This window comes from Carcharhinus amblyrhynchos, chromosome 3, assembly GCF_965287045.1.
Source record: "Carcharhinus amblyrhynchos chromosome 3, sCarAmb.v2.hapA, whole genome shotgun sequence".
Lineage (NCBI taxonomy): Eukaryota > Metazoa > Chordata > Chondrichthyes > Carcharhiniformes > Carcharhinidae > Carcharhinus > Carcharhinus amblyrhynchos.
In genome coordinates this window covers 2,002,540-2,024,401 of record NC_137326.1, presented here as the reverse complement: position 1 = coordinate 2,024,401, position 21,862 = coordinate 2,002,540, and the positions used below count along the sequence as shown (strand labels likewise).

General features: G+C 47.2%; 1 protein-coding gene across 1 annotated transcript in view; it reads left to right on the top strand.

The window, feature by feature from the left end:
• The window catches only part of lamb2l (laminin, beta 2-like), a 167,771-nt gene extending 148,794 nt beyond the window's left edge, over positions 1-18,977 (top strand). Inside the window, exons 31-35 of the mRNA XM_080218612.1 lie at positions 1,715-1,922; positions 2,559-2,700; positions 6,613-6,789; positions 9,449-9,608; positions 15,694-18,977. Coding sequence (XP_080074738.1) covers positions 1,715-1,922; positions 2,559-2,700; positions 6,613-6,789; positions 9,449-9,608; positions 15,694-15,830 — 824 coding nt within the window. The 3' untranslated portion in view covers positions 15,831-18,977. The remainder of the gene's footprint in view (positions 1-1,714; positions 1,923-2,558; positions 2,701-6,612; positions 6,790-9,448; positions 9,609-15,693) is intronic.
• Positions 18,978-21,862: the final 2,885 nt, after the last annotated feature.

The window sequence follows — 21,862 nt, the reverse complement described above, 5'->3', positions numbered from 1 at the left end:
AACTCTCTGACACGTCCTCCTTGTCTGGCCAATGCCCCCAACATTGAATATCATAGAATTATAGAGTTTTATGTAGATGATCTGGAGGAGGGGGCTGAGTGTAGGGTGATGAAATTTGCTGATGACACAAAGATGAGTGGAAAAACAAATTGTGCGGAGGGTGTGGAAAGTCTGCAGAGGGATCTGGATAGGCTGAGTGAGTGGGCGAGGACCTGGCAGATGGAGTATAATGTTAGCAAGTGTGAGGTTATCCACTTTGGCAGAAATAATAGTAGGAGGGATTACTATTTAAAAGGCGAAAAGCTGCAGCATGCTACGGTTCAGAGGGACCTGGGGGTTCTTGTGCACAAGTCGCAAAAACCCAGTCTGCAGGTGCAGCAGGTGATCAAGAAGGCGAATGGAATGCTGGCCTTTATAGCGAGGGGGATAGAATATAAAAGTAGGGAGGTCTTGCTGCGACTGTGTGCAGTTTTGGTCGCCGCACTTGCGCAAGGATATTTTGGCCTTGGAGGGAGTGCAGAGAAGGTTCACTAGGCTGATACCAGAGATGAGGGGGTTGGACTATGAAGAGAGACTAAATAGACTGGGTCTGTACTCGTTGGAGTTTAGAAGGCTGAGGGGGGATCTTATAGAGACGTATAAGATAATGAAGGGGATGGATAGGGTAGAGGTAGAGAGATTCTTCCTGCTTAGAAAGGATAGCAGGACTAGAGGGCACAGCCTCAAGATAAGGGGGGGTGCAGTTTAGAACAGAGTTGAGGAGGAACTTCTTCACTCAAAGGGTGGTGAATCTTTGGAATTCTCTGCCCGTTGAAGTGGTGGAGGCTACCTCGCTAAATATATTTAAGATGCGGGTAGATAGGTTTTTGGTAGGCAAGGGGATTAAGGGATATGGGGAGAAAGCGGGAATGTGGAACTGAGCCACTTCAGATCAGCCATGATCTTATTGAATGGCAGGGCAGGCTTGAAGGGCTAGATGGCCTACTCCTGCTCCTATTTCTTATGGACTTATGTTCTTTACAGTGCAGATGGAAGGCATTCGCCCGATCGAGCCTACACCAACCACAATCTCACCCAGCCCCTCTCCCATAACCCCACACATTTACCCTGCTAATCCCCCTGACAAGGGCAACTTAGCATGGCCAATCCACTTAACCTCCACATCTTTGGACTGTGGGACGAAACTGGTGAACCCGGAGGAAACCCACACAGACACGGGGAGAATGTGCAAACTCCACACAGATAGTGACCCAAGACCGGGAATTAAACCCAGGTCCCTGGCACAGTGAGGCCACAGTGTTAACCATTGTGCCCTCATACCGCACTTCAAGCCATTGTTTCCATGACAGTCACTGACCTCACCTCCTTTGGAGATCTTCCCTCCAGTGCTTCCAACCTCATAGTTCCCCAACTCCAAAGTATCCACTTCTACCTCCTTCCAAATTCCAAGAGGACTGTGCTCAGTTTTTGACCTTAAAGGTTAGGTGGATTGATCATGCTAATTTGCCCCTTCGTGTCAGGGGGACTAGGAAGGGTAAATGCATGGGGTATGGGGATAGGGTTTGAGTGGGATTATGGTTGGTGCAGACTCGATGGGCCGAATGGCCTCCTTCTGCACTTTCGAATTCTATGAAGGGTCCATGCAGGTTGACAGCAGAATGTCACTGGGGACATTTGGAAAGTTCACCCTGACTGAATGTTGATTGTGTTCCAGAGGAAGGCGCTGACCCAGAAAGCATTGAGCTATTGGCCAACCTGGTCCTGAACATCTCCCTCCCTGTCAGCGCGCTGGACATTCAGAAGATCGTGCAGGAAATTAATGATACGGTCGGACGCGTCAAGGATGTTGACACAGTCCTCAACGACACAACACAGAATCTGCAGCTTGCACGGCAACTGGCCAAACAGACTGAGAAAGTACAGTGAGTGTAACATGGGGAGGGGGCTGGGAATGGGGGAGAGGGGGTGAGAATTGGGGGGTGGGAATGGGAGAGAGGGAGTGGGAATGGGAGAGAGGTTGGGGGTCTAGGAGAGAGTGGGAGTGGGGGAGGGGATGGGAATGGGGGAGATGTTGGGAATGTAACATTACATTACCCCCATCCACTGCAGCTTCACACTTTCCCTACCTCCCCACAGCTACATCCCCAACACCCCACTCGCATCCCTCCGCTCCCACTGTCATACTCCCATCCCTGCACCCTCTCCCACTCCCTCCTATCACACCCTCAGCTGCATCCACTACCCACTCTGTTCCCCGGTCCCTCCCCTTCACCTGCCCACAACTCCTACCCCCACATCCTGCACCCCACTCCCTCTTGCACCCTGCGACTGCCCCTCCCCTCATATTCTCCCCCTTGTTCCCATCCACACACCCTCCCCCATCACTCTGCCTGCACCCCCTCTCCCCACATCTTTCCCACCACAAAACTGGCATGCCTGAGGGCTGGCGCGTCTGAGTGCTGGCCATGATGAGGGGCTGGCGTGCCTGAGATTAGTGTGTCTGATGATTTGTGTGTGTTTTTTCCCATGGTTTCTAATTGGATTCTTGTGTTTGTCAGGGCTCGAGCCATTGAGGTGAAAGATAATGTAATTGAGGCAAAGTTCATGGTTGAAGCTGTCAACTTGCAGCTGGATGTAACTGAGAAATCACTGGAAAAAGCCAAAAATAACATATCCCAGGCTGAAGATTCCATTAAGAAGGTACTTGTTTTTCGCTTCCAGGGGACTGGGGTACAACAGTGTGACACATTTCCAACTGGCCCAATAATCGGGGCAGCGGAAGTTAGAGAACATTTAAAATACATCTGGAAATTAAAAGCTTTGATCAACAAAAGTGACCATGAAGCAGTTGGATTGTTGTAAATACACAACTGTTTCACTGATGTACTTCAGGGAAGGAATCTTGATGTCCTTACCCTGCCTGCCTCCATACAGGACTCCCGTCCTCACACCATCACGATTGTCAGAGCTCTGACAAAGATACTCATCCTCAAACATTAACTGTTTCTCTTTCCACAGACACTGCCAGACCTGCTGAGTATTTCCAGCATTTTCTGTCTCTATTATCATGAATGACTCCTCTTTGACCCAGCAAACTACTTCATTGCACCAAAACAGGGCAACTGGAGACAGACAAGAATGTCATTCTTACCAACGATGTCCACATCCTGAGGATAAATCAGTAAACTAACAATGAGAAGTTGGATGATTTATCAGTGTAATATCACATTTCAGGAAACACTGGTAGGAACTGGAGAGTGCAGTAGAACAGAGGGATCTGGGAATACAGATACATAATTCCCTAAAAGTGGTGTCACAGGTAGATAGGGTCATAAAGAGTGCTTTTTGTACACTGGACTTTATAAATCAAAGTATTGAGTATAAGAGTTGGAATGTTATGGTGAAGTTGTATAAGACATTGGTGAGGCTGAATTTAGAGTATTGTGTGCAGTTTTGGTCACCTAATTACAGGAAGGATATTAATAAGGTTGAAAGAGTGCAGAGAAGGTTTACAAGGATGTTGCCGGGACTTGAGAAACTGAGTTACAGAGAAAGGTTGAATAGGTTAAGACTTTATTCCCCGGAGCGTAGAGGAATGAGGGGAGATTTGATAGAGGTGTGTAAAATTCTGATGGGTATCGATGGAGTGAATGCAAACAGGCTTTTTCTATTGAGGCTAGGGGAGAAAAAAAACCAGAGGACATGGGTTAAGGGTGAAGGAGGAAAAGTTTAAAGGGAATACTGGGGGGGGGGCGGAAATTCTTCACACAGAGAGTGTTGGGAGTGTGGAATGAGCTGCCAGATGAAGTGGTAAATGTGGGGTCACTTTTAACATTTAAGAAAAACTTGGACAGGTAACATGGATGAGAGGGTGTGGAGGGATATGGTCCAGGTACAGGTCGGTGGGACTAGGCAGAAAAATGGTCCGGCACAGACAAGAAGGGCCAAAAGGCCTGTTTCTGGGCTGTAATGTTCTATGGTTACACTTCATAAACACTCCCGGGGTTCGTGACTGAGGCAGGAACAGTGACAATAACGGGAATTGGTTTGAAAGTCTTTCTTTGGAATTATTGCTGAACAGCCTCTCTAGTGTTTTAGTTATTCCATCATTTCTTTAAAATTGTTGGAGCTCGCTCCTTATCTTAGGGATTTCCCAGATCACAGGAAGAGTTGTTATTCTGCGATCACTGTCCCCAGGCTCCTGTAAGTCTCCTCGATATTTTCTCAGCTAGGGTATTGTACAGATTGAGATGGTTGCCTCTCATGGTTTCTATGAGAAACTGGCTCAAGAAGGCAGAGATTCACTCACCAACTGTGGCTCTAAACGATTGAGCCAAAATTCTCCAGCTGTTCACACCCTGCCGTCGCTGCCAGTGAGGACAGAGACCTAGGCGCACTGTCAAATCTCCATTCACTGCAGCGGGACTGGAAAACCCCAGCTGCGAGCGAGATTGGAGAATTTGATGTTCAGCTGAGAGGGCAGGGCCACAGGGGACCCCATCTCAGAGTGTCACTTTTGGGGGGTTGAGGTCACCCGTGTGCTGTGGATGTGGGGGGGGAGTGTTGGGGGGGTTTGATGTTCACCCATGCTTTTCATGGTGAGCGGGAATGGGTCTGTCTCTGAATGCTGAGACCACGGCTCCCAGATCTCTGTGAAGCCGCATTAACTGGCATGTTTCACACTGTTCATATTTTTACTTCCTAAAGGTGATAGCTGCTGCCAAACAGAAACACTCCAGTTATTTCTCCAGTGGGGGCACTTTGAGTGCAAATAGGAGAATCATGCCCACTTCCTGTTCGCCACTGAGACTACCGACTTTAACCTCCGCAGTATCAGCAATGATCTTATTGAATGGCGGGGCAGGCTCGAAGGGCTGGATGGCCTACTCCTGCTCCTATTTCTTATGTTCTTATGTATCACCCCCACCCGCAGTACAGCCCCCACCCGCAGTACAGCCCCCACCCGCAGTACAGCCCCCACCCGCAGTACAACCCCCACCCGCAGTACAGCCCCCACCCGCAGTACAGCCCCCACCCGCAGTACAGCCCCCACCCGCAGTACAGCCCCCACCCGCAGTACAGCCCCCACCCGCAGTACAGCCCCCACCCGCAGTACAGCCCCCACCCGCAGTACAACCCCCACCCGCAGTACAGCCCCCACCCGCAGTGTTGCCCCCACCCGCAGTACAGCCCCCACCCGCAGTACAGCCCCCACCCGCAGTACAGCCCCCACCCGCAGTACAGCCCCCACCCGCAGTACAGCCCCCACCCGCAGTACAGCCCCCACCCGCAGTACAGCCCCCACCCGCAGTACAACCCCCACCCGCAGTACAGCCCCCACCCGCAGTGTTGCCCCCACCCGCAGTACAGCCCCCACCCGCAGTACAGCCCCCACCCGCAGTACAGCCCCCACCCGCAGTACAGCCCCCACCCGCAGTACAGCCCCCACCCGCAGTACAGCCCCCACCCGCAGTACAACCCCCACCCGCAGCGTCGCCCCCACCCGCAGTACAGCCCCCACCCGCAGTACAGCCCCCACCCGCAGTACAGCCCCCACCCGCAGTACAGCCCCCACCCGCAGCGTCGCCCCCACCCGCAGTATCCGCAGCGTCGCCCCCACCCGCAGTATCCGCAGCGTCGCCCCCACCCGCAGTGTCGCCACCATCTGCAGTATAACTCCTGTTTCATTTCATCTACTGCTGAAAGCTCCAGCAATGCCTCTATTACCTCCAGACTCACATGGCCCAGTTCCTCACCTTGCTCATCTCCAACTCTGCTGCATGTCTGTTTCTTGGTGTAGAGATGCTGGTGTTGGACTGGGGTAAGCACAGTCAGAAGTCTCACAACACCAGGTTAACGTCCAACAAGTTTATTTGATAGTAAACGCCACAAGCTTTCGGAACACTGCTCCTTCGTCAGGTGACCTGACGAAGGAACAGCGTGTTCCAAAAGCTTGTGGCAACTCCTATTAAATAAATCTGTTGGACTTTAACCCGGTGTTGAGATTTCTTACTGTCTTGTTTCTTAACAGCCCTGAGCTCACTGGCCTAACACTGACTCCCTGAACAGCAACACAATTTTCAAATGCTCATCCTCATTTCATATCGAATTATAACAGGAGCAGGGGGAAGGAGCAGGCCATTCACCCTTCCAGCCTGTGCTGCCAGTCAACATGTTTTCAAATCCCTCCACGATCTTGCTGCTGCTTATCTCTCTAATCACCTCTAGACCCCAAGTCCTGCAGAAATCTCTGTCCTCCTCCAATCCTGGCCTCTTGAGCGTCCCCAGTTTTAATCGATTCTCCGTTGTCAGCAGTGCTCTCAGTTCCCTGGGCCCTATGCTCCCTAAACCGCTTTCTACCTCACATTCCTCCTATAAAATGTGCTGTAAAACCAACTATGCACCAAGCTCTTGTCCCTGACCTAAAAACTCTGTAAGTAATTCAGTGTCAAATTTCACTCTGTTCTTGCTTCTGCAAAGTGCCTTGAAGCATTTTACTGTGTTAAGGCACTATATAAATGTAACTATTTGTATTGATTGTGCAGTATCATCACAAGAGGAACTGTTTGCAATGAAACAACTCACCCTACCCGATTATGTGTGTGTTGTTAGGTCGATGAGCTTCTGGACACCATTGAGAGTCAACTGATGGAATTAATGGAGCGATTCACAAACCTGTCCACTGGAGTTCAAACTCTGGAAAATAAAACCATTGCCAACAGGAATACGACGCAACACTTGCAGAACGAAGTTAATGCCATCCAAAACAGGACAGACCAACTGCAGAATGTGAGTCCCTCCTCCACTTCTCCTCCTAACTCCTCAGCAAGGTTTATCATCTGCAGAAGGTCATTCGTGCTCAGGGAGTGGCAGTCGATAGAAGATGGTCACCAAGGGATTCAAGGTGGAATTCAAAAAGAAACCTGAAAATGTGGAACTCGCCCCCACGGGGAGTGGTTGGAGTGAACAAGAGATATGGTTAAGAGAGAACAAGACAAGAAGATGAGAGAGAAAGGAAATGGTTATCTTAGTAGATTTAGATGTTTTTGATTTTTTTAATTTGATTTATTATTGTCACATGTATTAACATACAGTGAAAAGTACTGTTTCTTGCATGCTATACAGACAAAGCATACCGTTCCTAGTGAAGGAAATGAGAGAGTGCAGAATGTAGTGTTACAGTCATAGCTAGGGTGTAGAGAAAGATCAACTTAATGCAGGTAGCTCCATTCAAAACTCTGACAGCAGCAGGGAAGAAGCTGTTCTTGAATCAGTTGGGCGGCATGGTAGCAGAGTGGTTAGCACTGCTGCTTCACAGCTCCAGGCTCCCAGGTTCAATTCCCAGCTCAGGTCACTGTCTGTGTGGAGTTTGCACATTCTCCTTGTGTCTGTGTGGGTGCTCCGGTTTCCTCCCACAGTCCAAAGATGTGCAGGCTAGGTTGATTGGCCATGCTAAGAAATTGCCCCTTAGTGTCCAGGGATGCACAAGTTAGAGAGTTTAGTGGGTATAATATGTCAGGATATGGAGGTAGAGCTTGGGTGGGATTGTGTTCGGTGCTGACTTGATGGGCCGAAGGGCCTCTTTCTGCACTGCAGGTTTCTATGATACATGACCTCAGACTTTTGTATCTTTTTTCAACAGAAGCAGGTAGAAGAGAGAATGTCTAGCATATTTGGGGTCCTTAATTATGCTGGCTGCATTTCCGAGGCAGCGGGAAGTGTAGATAGAGTCAATTGATGGGAGGCTGGTTTGCATGATGGATTGGGCTACATTTTGTAGTTTCTTGCAGTCTTGGACAGAGCAGGAGCCATACCAAGCTGTGATACAGCCAAAAAGGATGCTTTCTATGGTGCATCTGTAAACGTTGGTGAGAGTCATAGCTGATATTCCACATTTCCTTAGTCTTCTAGGAAAGTAGAGGTATTGGTGGTTTATTGACTATAGTGTCGGCATGGGGGGACTAGGACAGGTTGTTCATCATCTGGACACCTAAAAACATGAAGCTCTTGTTCCATTGATGTAGATAGGGACATGTTCTTCTCTACACGTCCTGAAGTCGATGACAATCTCCTTCATTTTGTTGACATTGAGTGAGAGATTATTGTCGCCGCTCCAGTTCACCAGATTCTCAGTCTCTTTCCTGTACTCTCCCGTCATTGTTTGAGATCCGACCCACGACAGTGGTGTTGTCAGTAAACTTGAAAATCGAGTTGGAGCGGAATCTGGCCACTTAGATGTGAAAAGACGGGAGGAGGTTCGAGTGGAGTTTAACGACCAGCATGGAGTGGTTGGGCCAAATGATGTTCTATATCCTATATAATCCTAAAAAATCCTGCGCTAGCATTCATCTCATTCTGGTAGTCTGGGCAGGCGATTGGCTTGGGATTCTTCCTGTCCCCCTCTGCTGCCAATGGACATGGGAGCACACTTACCCAAAGCTTGTACAAGGAGGGTAAGACACCATGCCAACATGTCGCATATCTCCTCATTGTCACCGTGGTGATGCTGGGCATGGGAATGCCCTTGTGTTACTGTGTCTGAAAGGCTGAAGGTGGAAGTGAGTCACTGAGTATCTAATCACGCGTCTTCCTCCTGAATTCCAGCCTTTGCTTCTCTTCCCCAGCTAAGGTTACACCCCCCTGTCCCGCCCCACCACTCAAAGAACAAAGAACAAAGAACAACCCAGCATGGGAAACAGGCCCTTCGGCCCAACGAGCCCGTGCCGCCGCATCACCCTACACCTATTCTACCCTGCGTGCCTACGAATAGAACCCCTGACTTAGCCAGATTCAGGGGAGAATAGTGTCAATTTGGTAAAACCAATCAGCCTAAGAGCACATCTTTGGGGTGTGGGAGGAAACCGGAGCGCCCGGAGGAAACCCACGCAACCACAGGGAGAATGCGCAAACTCCCACAGACACAGGCTCAAATCCATGTATCTGCACAGCTAGCAGATACTCACTGAGTTTCCAGAATGGATGTTTGTGACAATTGTCTCTTTGTCTTTTTCTCGTGTGCAGAATGACCTGAAGGATGTGAAGAGACGTTACAAGGAGCTGAAAGGTTACACCTACTGCTTCCATTATCCTGCCTCTCTCCTGAAAATAAGCCAATTCCTTGAGAGAGGGAAGCTGCCCCCTTTAATAGTCTGAGCTCTTCCCTCTCACCCCAGTGGCCAGAGCTTGTCACCGGGCTATTTGTCTATGGGAAGCCCCTCACAGCTGAGCCCAATGCTGTGCAGTGTCTGCCCAGGCCATTTCCAACAGGGGCTCAATGACGGTGATTAGGAATGGGTTTTCTGGAAAATCCCTGAGGAATTGTGGGGCAAACAACAGCCCCCCTGTCCCGCCCCACCGCTCAGCCAGTGCTGACCAGGATTTTGGACTCACTGAGTTTCCGGAATGGATGTTTATGACAATTGTCTCTTTGTCTTTTTCTCGTGTGCAGAATGACCTGAAGGATGTGGAGAGACGTTACAAGGAGCTGAAAGACAAATATAGCATGTTGGGTAACGGCACTGAGAATGCAAATGAAAGAGTGAAAAACATCATAGAGGAGGCAGAAAAACTGAGAAACAGAGCAACAAACAATCTGGCGAGACTGAACGGTACAGAGTGGGGTTATCAATAATAACTGAATGGTACAGAGTGGGATTATCAATAATAACTGAACAAGACTGAACGGTACAGAGTGGGGTTATCAATAATAACTGAATGGTACAGAGTGGGATTATCAATAATAACTGAACAAGACTGAACGGTACAGAGTGGGGTTATCAATAATAACTGGATCAGACTGAACGGTACTGAGTGGGGTTATCAATAATAACTGAACGAGACTGAACAGTACAGAGTGGGGTTATCAATAATAACTGAACGAGACTGAACAGTACAGAGTGGGGTTATCAATAATAACTGGATCAGACTGAACGGTACTGAGTGGGGTTATCAATAATAACTGAACGAGACTGAACAGTACAGAGTGGGGTTATCAATAATAACTGAACGAGACTGAACAGTACAGAGTGGGGTTATCAATAATAACTGAACGAGACTGAACAGTACAGAGTGGGGTTATCAATAATAACTGGATCAGACTGAACGGTACTGAGTGGGGTTATCAATAATAACTGAACGAGACTGAACAGTACAGAGTGGGGTTATCAATAATAACTGAACGAGACTGAACAGTACAGAGTGGGGTTATCAATAATAACTGAACGAGACTGAACAGTACAGAGTAGAATTATCTAGAGGATTGGGAAATCTTTATAGGTCAACAGAAAGCCATGAAAAAAACTATAAGATGGTTTATGAGAGTAATCTAGCTCAGAATATAAAAACAGATAGCAAAAGTTTCTATAAATATACAAAACAAAAAAGAGTGGCAAAAGTAAACATTGGTCTTTCAGAGGATGAGAAGGGGGATGTAATAACTGGAAATGAGAAAATGGCTGAGGCATTGAACAGGTATTTTGTGTCGATCTTCACAGTGGAAAACACAAATAACAAGCCAAAAATTGATGACAGGAAGGTTATGGCAGGTGAGGACCTAGAAACTATCATTATCACAAAAGAGATAGTGTTGGGTAAGTTAATGGGGCTAAAGGTAGACAAGTCTCCTGGTCCTGATGGAATGCATCCCAGGGAACTAAAAGAGATGGCGGGGGAAATAACAAACGCACAAGTGGCAATTTACCAAAATTCTCTGGATTCTGGGGTGGTTCCGGCAGATTGGAAAAAGGCAAGTGTGATGCCACTGCTTAAAAAAGGAGGTGGACAAAAGGCAGGTAACTCTAAGTCGGTTAGATTAACTACAATAGTAGGGAAAATGCTTGAATCTATCATCAAGGAAGAAATAGCGAGACATCTGGATATAAATTGTCCCATTGGTAAGACACAGCATGGGTTCATTAAGGGAAGGTCATATTTGACTAATTTGGTGGAATTCCTTGAGGATATTACATGTGCAGTGGATAATAGGGAACCTGTGGATGTGGTGTATCTGGATTTCCAGAAGGCATTTGACAAGGTGCTGCACCAAAGGCTGCTACATAAGATAAAGGCACACGATGTTACTGAGTAATGTATTAGTATGGATAGAGGATTGGTTAACTAACAGAAAGCAAAAAGTGGGGGTAAATGAATGTTTTTCTGGTTGATCAGTGATTAGTGATGTGCCTTAGGGATCAGTGTTGGGACTGCAATTGTTTACGATTGGGAGTTGGGGACCAAGTGTAGTGTCAAAATTTGCAGATGACATGAAGATGGATGGCAGAGCAAAGTGTGCAGAGGACACTGAATGTTTGTGAAGGTATATAGATAGGCTAAGTGAGTGGGCAAGGCATGGAGTACAATGTTGGTAAATGTGAGGTCATCCATTTTGGTAAGAATAACAACAAAATGGACTATTATTTAAATAGTAAAAATTGCAGCATGCTGCTGTGCAGAGAGACCTGGGTGTCCTTGTGCAGGAATCTCAAGGAGTTGGTTTGCAGGTGCAGCAGGTAATTTAGAAGGCAAATGGAATTTTGTCCTTCATTGCAAGAGGGATAGAGTTTAAAAACAGTGAGGTTATGTTGCAGCTGTATAAAGTGCTGGTGAGGCCACACCTGGAGTTACTGTGTACAGTTTTGGTCTCCTTACTTGAGAAAGGATATACTGGCACTGGAGGGGGTGCAGAGGAGATTCACTTGGTTGATTCCGGAGTTGAGAGGGTTGGCTTATGAGGAGAGACTGAGTAGACTGGGACGATACTCATTGGAATTCAGAAGAATGAGGGGCATCTTATAGAAACATATAAGATTATGAAGGGAATAGATAAGATAGAAGCAGGGAAGTTGTTTCCACTGGTGGGTGAAACTAGAACTAGGGGGCATGGCCTCAAAATAAGGGGGAACAGATTTAGGACTGAGTTGAGGAGGAACTTCTTCACACAAAGGGTTGTGAATCTGTGGAATTCCCTGCCCAGTGAAGCAGTTGAGGCTCCCTCATTGAATGTTTTTAAGGCAAGGATAGATAAATGTTTGAACAGTAAAGGAATTAAGGGTTATGGTGAGCGGGCAGGTAAGTGGAGTTGAGTCGCAAAAAAGATCAGCCATGATCTTATTGAATGGCGGAGCAGGCTGGAGGGACCAGATGGCCAACTCCTGCTCCTAGTTCTTATGTTTTTATTATCAATAATATCTGAATGAGACTGAATGGTTTAGAGTGGGGTTATCAATAATAACTGATACCGAACGGTACAGAGTGGGTTATTAGTATGAACTGAACGATACAGCGTGGGATATCAGTAATAACTGAATCTAACTGAACATACAGCGTGGAGTTACCAGTAATAACTATCCAAATGAACGGAATAGAGCAGGGTTAGCAGTAATAACTGAACAACATTGAAAGTACAGATTGAGGTTATCAATAATAACTGAATCAGACTGAACGGTACAGAAGGGGGTTAACAGTAATAACTGGATGAGACTGAACACTACAAAGTGGGGTTATCAATAATAACTGACAGCCTTCCACTATCTAGATGAGGGTGTAGAAGGATGGATTAGTAAATTTGCTGACGACACCAAAATCAGAGGAGTTGTAGACAGTGAGGATGGATGTTACAGTTTGCAGAGGGACATAGATAAGCTGCAGAGCTGGGCTGAGAGGTGGCAAATGGAGTTTAATACGGAAAAGTGTGAGGTGATTCACTTTGGTAAGAGTAACAGGATTACAGAATATAGGGCTAATGGAAAGACTCTTAGTAGTGTTGACGAGCAGAGAGATCTCGGGGTACAGGTGCATAGATCCCTGAAAGTTGGCACCCAGGTTGATAAGGTTGTTAAAAAGGCGTACGGTGTGTTAGCTTTTATTGGTAGAGGGATTGAATTTCGGAGCCGTGAGGTCATGTTGCAACTGTACAAAACTCTGGTGTGGCCACACTTGGAGTATTGCATACAGTTCTGGTCGCCGCATTATAAGAAAGATGTGGAGGCATTGGAAAGGGTGCAGAGGAGGTTTACCAGGATGTTGCCTGGTATGGTGGGAAGGTCTTATGAGGAAAGGCTGAGGGACTTGAGGTTATTTTCATTAGAGAGAAGAAGGTTACGAGGTGACCTGTTTGAGGCATACAAGATGATGAAAGGATTGGATAGGGTGGACAGTGAGAGCCTTTTGCCTCGGATGGTGGTGGCTAACATGAGGGGACATAGCTTTAAATTAAGTAGGATCTTTCCAAAGAGGGTAGTAAGGGCGTGGAATGCCCTGCCTGCAGCAGTTGTGGACTCGCCAACTTTAAGGGCGTTCAAACGGTCAGTGGATAGGCATATGGATAACATTGGAATAGTTTAGGTTAGAGGGTCATTAGATTGGTTCCACTGGTCGGCGCAACATCGAGGGCTGAAGGACCTGTCCTGCACTGTAATGTTCTATGTAATATAGAGTGGGATTATCAATAATAACTCAATCAGATCGAACGGTACAGAATGGGGTAATCAATAATAACTGAACGACATGAAACAATACAGAGTGGGGTTATCAATAATAACTGAACGAGATTGAACGGTACAGAGTGGGGTTATCAATAATAACTGAACGAGACTGAACAGTACAGAGTGGGGTTATCAATAATAACTGAACGAGACTGAACGGTACAGAGTGGGGTTACCAATAATAACTGAACGAGACTGAACAGTACAGAGTGGGGTTATCAATAATAACTGGATCAGACTGAACGGTACAGAGTGGGGTTATCAATAATAACTGAACGAGACTGAACAGTACAGAGTGGGGTTATCAACAAATAACTGGATCAGACTGAACAGTACAGAGTGGGGTTATCAATAAATAACTGGATCAGACTGAACAGTACAGAGTGGGGTTATCAATAATAACTGAATGAGACTGAACAGTACAGAGTGGGGTTATCAATAATAACTGAATGAGACTGAACAGTACAGAGTGGGGTTATCAATAATAACTGAATGAGACGGAACAGTACAGAGTGGGGTTATCAATAATAACTGAATGAGACTGAACAGTACAGAGTGGGGTTATCAATAATAACTGAATGAGACTGAACAGTACAGAGTGGTGTTATCAATAATAACTGAATGAGACTGAACAGTACAGAGTGGGGTTATCAATAGTTACTGAACGATACAGGGTGGGGTTATCAATAATAACTGAACGAGACTGAACAGTACAGGGTGGGGTTATCAATAATAACTGAACGAGACTGAACAGTACAGGGTTGGGTTATCAATAATAACTGAACGAGATTGAACAGTACAGAGTGGGGTTATCAATAATTGCAGGACATTCTTAAGAGGGAGGGTGAGCAGCCAGAGGTCGTTGTACATATTGGTACCAACGACATAGGTAGAAAAAGGGATGAGGTCCTGAAGTGTCAATCCAGAGAGTTAGGCAGAAGGCGAAAGTTGCAGGACCCTGTTGGTAGTAATTTCTGGATTCCTACCAGTGTCACGTGCTAACGAGCATACGAATAGGAAGATTAGGCTAATGAATACGTGGCTTGAGAGCTGGTGCAGGGGGCAGGGATTTAGATTTTTGTATCACTGGGATCTTTTCTGGGGAAGGCCTGATCTGTTCAAGAGGGATGGGTTACATTTGAACTGGAGGGGGACTAACATCCTGGTGGGGAGATTTGCTAGAGCCACTTGGGAAGGTTTAAACTAGTTTGGCAGGAGAGTGGGATCCAGAGCAGCAGGGAGACAAAAGAGAAGGTTGAGGACAGCACAGAAGTTAAAGAGAGCACATTACGCAGTAAAGGGAGTGTCAGTAATCCTAGTAAGAAGTCTCACAACACCAGGTTAAAGTCCAACAGGTTTAATTGGCAGCAAAAGCACTAGCTTTTGGAGCACTGCTCCTTCATCAGATAAGTGGGAGTTCTGTTCACAAACAGGGCATATAAAGACACAAACTCAATTTACAAAATAATGGTTGGAATGCAAGTCTTAACAGGTAATTAAGTCCTAAAGGTAGAGACAATGTGAGTGGAGAGAGGGTTAAGCACAGGTTAAAGAGATGTGTATTGTCTCCAACCAGGCCAGTTCGTAAGGCTCACTAGGCTGATACCGGAGTTGAGGGGGTTGAGCTATGAAGAGAGACTGGGCTTGTACTCATTAGAGTTTAGAAGGATGAGGGGGGATCTTATAGAGACGTATAAGATGATGAAGGGGATGGATAGGATAGAGGTGGAGAGGTTCTTCCCACTCAGAAAGGACAGCAGGACAAGAGGGCACAGCCTCAAGATAAGGGGGGGCAGTTTAGAACGGAGTTGAGGAGGAACTTCTTCACTCAAAGGGTGGTGAACCTCTGGAATTCTCTGCCCGTTGAAGTGGTGGAGGCTACCTCGCTAAATATTTTTAAGATGCGGGTAGATAGGTTTTTGGTAGGCAAGGGAATTAAGGGTTATGGGGAGAAAGCGGGAAAGTGGAACTGATCCACTTCAGATCAGCCATGATCTTATTGAATGGCGAGGCAGGCTCGAGGGGCTAGATGGCCTACTCCTGCTCCTATTTCTTATGTTCTTATGTTATAAATTTAAATATTTCCAAAAGTTCCTTCATTGGCTGTGGAATGTTTTGTGGTGTCCTGCAAGGCACTATAGAAATGCAGCATCATTCTCCACTCTAAAAACTTTGAATCAGTAACTTCAATATCTCTTCTTTCTTTTAACAGCTTTGGAAAAGAAATGTAACAAGAATGAGCAAAAGATGCTGGGGAAGTTAGACATGCTGCAGGGACTGGAACAGAAGGTGAAAGATCTGCTGAAATACATCCAGGAGAGGTCACAGTACTACGGCTCATGCTCATAACTGAGGCTGCAGCACACTGTGATTCTCCTGTCCACTGTCTGTCTCTCTCTCTCTCTTTCAGCTCCAATTCATGGCTTTATATTCAGCAGCTGCTGTGACTGGTGTTTATGATGTGTTTAAGCTTCAGCAACCCCACCACTCCCTCTCTGCTCTTGACTTTTAATGACTTGACTCCACTCTGTCCCCCTCTCCCACCCTGACACTGGTGAATGTACACCTCGGACAGCTATTAGGCTGCAGTAGGCATCATAGGTGAGCGCTGAGATTCTGCTGTTTGTCTCTTTGAAGCCTCCAGCTGGAAACTTTCCAGACAGAAAAGAGTGAGCTCACGGTTTTAATTCTTGTTGTGTCTGCCGGAATATTCTGAGCTGCATTTTGAAGACATTTGACGCTGTTAATTAGGGTACAGCATGAGTCCAGAACTCTGCCTCAAAGTGTCAACGTTTCATTCTCTTTGATTTTTGTACCTTTATTCTCCAATTCATTTCCTTCCCCCACCCTGTCCCACCTGTCTGTGGCACCGGATTCCACATACCCGTCACTGCCTCCAGAGGAGCGGTGTGGACTCCCCCTTCTTCAGTTCTCCATTTTGTCCTTTGAGATAAAGTCCATCAGGAGCCAACAGTTTATTTTGAATGGTTAAAGATATTCAACAGTGGAGAGAATCACAGGAGTAGGATCTATTCTGCACCTAATGCAATCAACACTGCCATCCACACCAGCCTACACACACTCCCAGACACACACACACACACTCCCTGACACACACACACACTCCCTGACACACACACACACTCCCAGACACACACACACTCCCTGACACACACACACTCCCAGACACACACACACACTCCCTGACACACACACACACTCCCAGACACACACACACACTCCCAGACACACACACACACTCCCTGACACACACACACACTCCCAGACACACACACACTCCCAGACACACACACACACTCCCAGACACACACACACACTCCCTGACACACACACACACTCCCAGACACACACACACTCCCAGACACACACACACACTCCCAGACACACACACACACTCCCTGACACACACACACACTCCCAGACACACACACACACTCCCTGACACACACACACTCCCAGACACACACACACACTCCCTGACACACACACACTCCCTGACACACACACACTCCCAGACACACACACACTCCCTGACACACACACACACTCCCTGACACACACACACACTCCCTGACACACACACACACTCCCTGACACACACACACACTCCCTGACACACACACACACTCCCTGACACACACACACTCCCAGACACACACACACACTCCCAGACACACACACACACTCCCTGACACACACACACACTCCCAGACACACACACACACTCCCTGACACACACACACGCACACAGACACACAGACTCACAGACACACATACACAGATATGCACTGACGCATACTCACAGACGCACACTCACAAACTTCACACTCAGACACTCAAACAGACACACAGACTCTCCTGTTTCAGTGGACAGTCACAGGGGCCAGATTTTAATACCCTCCCCTGTGGCGGGTTTGTTGGGGGTGGGAGAGTGGTGAGCAGGAACCTGCCACCCCAATTAAATCTGTGATGGGAAGGCCTTCCTGCCCTACTGCCAATTGAGGCTCTTCAGTGGGAAATTCTAACTCACTTCAGGGTCTGATCCTGCCCCCACTGGTACTCAACTAGAGGGAGCACAGCAAACAAATCCAAGTGGGTGTTCTTTCATTCAAAAAGCACTCAGTGTTTAACCGAGGGACCCAGTGTCAGGAGGTGGGGGTGGGCCACTGTAAGGCACCCTCTATCATTGCTGCTGACTACACTCTCCTGTGACCCTCACCCCAGAGTACCCCCTCCCTCCCACTGTCAATTGGGTGATGGGTCTGGGCCTTGGGTGGGAATCTTACTGACAGCAACCACCGCCTATTTGATTTGATTTGATGTATTGGGATACAGTGAAAAGTATTGTTTCTTGTGCGCTATACAGACAAAGCATAGTATTCATAGAGAAGGAAAGGAGAGGGTGCAGAATGTAGTGTTACAGTCATAGCTAGGGTGTAGACAAAGATCAACTTAATGCAAGATAGGTCCATTCAAAAGTCTGACGGCAGCAGGGAAGAAGCTGTTCTTGAGTCGGTTGGTACATGACTTCAGACTTTTGTATCTTTTTCCCAGCGGAAGAAGGTGGAAGAGAGAATGTCCGGGGTGCGTGGGGTCCTTAATTATGTAGCCTGCTTTGCCGAAGCAGCAGGGAGTGTAGACAGAGTCAATGGATGGAAGGCTGGTTTGCGTGATGGATTGGGCTGCCTCCCCAGTGGCTGGTCAATGGAGCTCCAAGCCTTTGATTGTTTGGCATCCTGAAACCCCAGGCAGGGTCACTATTCCCTGGTGGTGTACCCAAGTGGCCCTTATTTCAGTGAATCTTCCCTCAGAGAGGTGGCACAGGAATCCCACCTCCTCCAGCTATCAGTGGAGTATCCTAAAGGAGGAATGTGGGGTGGAGAGGTTTTGGGAGGGAATTCTGGTGCATAGGGCCAGGCAATTGAAGGCACAGCCAATAATGGTGGAGCGATGAAAATTGAGGATGCAGGAGAGACCAGAATTGGAGGAGTGCAGGGATCTCAGAGGGTTGCTGAGTTGAAGGAGAGAGGTAGGGAGAGGTAAGGCCATGGAGGGATTTGAAAACAAGAGTGAGAATTTTAAAATCGAAGCATTGATGGACCAGGAGCAAATGTAGGTCAGAGAACACAGAGGTAATGAGTGTAGTGGACTTTATGCAGGCTAGAACATGGGCAATAGAGTCTGGAGGAGGTGATGTTTACCAGTTTATTTTGGGTTTTTGAACCCAGCACTGCCTATCTGTCCCTTTCAATGAGGTTTCACAAGTAAACACAACACTGTAAACATCTTCTCTACCTTCATCTTGGGGCTTCTAAAGATCTCATAGCATTTATTGCAAAGTAATATTGCATTGCATTATATCAAAGCAGTTGGAAGATAAAAGTATTTGGTTGTAATTTGACACAACACTGCTCTTAGTCAGTGTAATGCAATATTCCAACTGCATTAAACCATAAATAAAATTATTTTTAAGTATTTGCTATGTTTGCCTTTATTATTTACTCAGTTAAGCACTGATTGAACTAATTGCCCCAAGGGGTTAGGGAGGGGCATCATGCCTGGGATCATGAACATTAACCAGTCAAACTGTCAGGGTAGACTCTCATTCACATCCTCTGATCCCACCGCTATCAATGGGAATTCCCATTGGAGCCACCCCACACCACCAGGAAATTGACAGCAGGAGGTGTACTGCTGGCAGGACTACAGAATCCCACCGGAGTGAATGGCCAGAGAATTGTGACCATAATTCCAATGTATGTGGTAAAGGAGCTTAAGGCAGACTTTACACAGAATTTGAAAGAATGTGGGGCACAGAAATGCAGATACAAACCCTACCTGACCAACCTTTCTTCAGAAGACAACCCGCTCATTTCTGGTATTAGTCTAGTAAATCTCTGAATAGCTTCAACACATTTACATCCTTCCTTAAATATGGAGATTGATACAGTTCTCCAGATGTGGTCTCAACAAACCCTGTAAAGCTGAAGCATAGGGCAGCACAGTGACACAATGGTTAGCACTGAAGCCACACAGCACCAGGGACCCAGGTTCAATTCTGCCTTGGGTGACTGTGTGTGTGGAGTTGCACATTCTCCCCGTGTCTGTGAGAGTTTCCCCCGAAAGCTCAGGTTTCCTCCCTTGGTCCAAAGGTTAGGGTGGATTGATCATGTAAATTGCCCCAAGATATATAGGTTAGGGGGATTAGCAGGGTAAATGCATGGAGTTACAGGGTGGGATGCTCTATTGGAGAGTGGGTGCAAACTCAATGGGCTGAATGGCCTCCTTCTGCACTGTGGGGATTCTGTGATAATCTCCATACTTTTATATTAGATTTCCTAAGTCTGCCCTCCACTTTGTCCTCCAGGACAGATCTCTGTAGCTTTTCAGTTTTGATCATTTAGCTGAACGTTTTCTTTTCTAGATATCAGTTTTTAGTGTTAGGCCCTGGATTGGCAATGAGCAGAAGGCCTGTTTCAGGCCAGTGTCGATGGATAACTAGAAAATGTCCTTACCAATGTGGTGGTCAGAGTGGGACAGCTGCATCACAATGTCTGCCACACACCCTGTTTAACGCAGATAAAATCTGTAAACCCCATGTGCTAAAATTAGGTATTGTTGCACTCACAATCGGATCACACAGTGAACTTAACACAAATAGAAATCTCTGAATTTAGCACCTGTAACAGGTTTGTCCAACAACCTAAACTTTATTTTTCACTCTGTACTTTGAGAACTTCCACGCTTTGATGCGGTTTATTATCAAATCAGATGGTTAGAATCCCCCGGGTCTGCTTTACAGGTTTAAATAACATTGCAAAAACATTGAATTATGTTGGCGTCTTGTTGTACAAATCGTGGGTGAATATTGAAGACAGACTGTGTGATTTCGATAGGAGCAGTGAAGAGACACAGCTGTTAGATAAAGGGAACAGCTACTAAAATTATACTCTTTCCTGTCCCTGCTCACTACTTGATTCAGCGTAGCCTCCAGACTGTTCCAACACTGTTCCTCGAAGCAGAAAACATAACATTCAGACTTTTCATAAGAGGCAGACATTTCTCTCTGAAGATGGCTTGTTAATTAAAAAGTAACAAGCTGCGATTAGTCCTTTAATCATTCTTGCCCACACAGTTCCAGCTTTACCAATGACCAACACCTCACACTATGCTGCTCAGTAGAGGAGTGGGGCTGAACCTCTGCCGGGGAGGGGCTGGGAATTCCTTGCGTTCAAAAATTAAAAGCACGGGATGGGAGCAAAATCCTGGGATGGATCCCACATAAATCGGAGCTCGGACTTGGAAGTTATCTCAGTTTTAAACTGTCTCAAATCAGTAACATCTGGAAAGAGAAGTTCTCCACGGATAGACAATTAGGGTAAACTTGAAGCTGTCAGCCTTGGCTCAGGGGTAGTATCCTTTCTCTCTCTCACACATACTCGTCTTGGACTCAAAAGGTCATGGGTTCAAGTACTACTCCAGAGATTTGAGCCCAATATCCACATCAACAGCTCCAGTGCAGCACTGAGTGAACGGTGCGATGTTGGGATGGCAGTACTGAGGGAGTGCCGCACTGTCAGAGGGTCAGTACTGAGGGAGTGCCGCACTGTCAGAGGGTCAGTACTGAGGGAGTGTCGCACTGTCAGAGGGTCAGTGCTGAGGGAGTGCCGCACTGTCAGAGGGTCAGTGCTGAGGGAGTGCCGCACTGTCAGAGGGTCAGTGCTGAGGGAGTGCCGCACTGTCAGAGGGTCAGTGCTGAGGGAGTGCCGCACTGTCAGAGGGTCAGTACTGAGGGAGTGCCGCACTGTCAGACAGTCAGTATTGAGGGGGTGCTGCACTGTCAGAGGGTCAGTGCTGAGGGACTGCCGCACTGTCAGAGGGTCAGTGCTGAGGGAGTGCCGCACTGTCAGAGGGTCAGTGCTGAGGGAGTGCCGCACTGTCAGAGGGTCAGTGCTGAGGGAGTGCCGCACTGTCAGAGGGTCAGTACTGAGGGAGTGCCGCACTGTCAGACAGTCAGTATTGAGGGGGTGCTGCACTGTCAGAGGGTCAGTGCTGAGGGACTGCCGCACTGTCAGACAGTCAGTATTGAGGGGGTGCCGCACTGTCAGAGAGTCAGTGCTTGAGGGAGTGCCACACTGTCAGAGGGTCAGTGCTGAGGGAGTGCTGCACTGTCAGAGGGTCAGTGCTGAGGGAGTTCCAAGCTGTCAGAGGGTCAGTACTGAGGGAATGCCGCACTGTCAGAGGGTCAGTACTGAGGGAGTGCCGCACTGTCAAGTTCAGTGCTGAGGGAGTGCCGCACTGTCAGAGGGTCAGTACTGAGGGAATGCCACATTATCAGCAGGGAGTACTGAGGGAGTGCA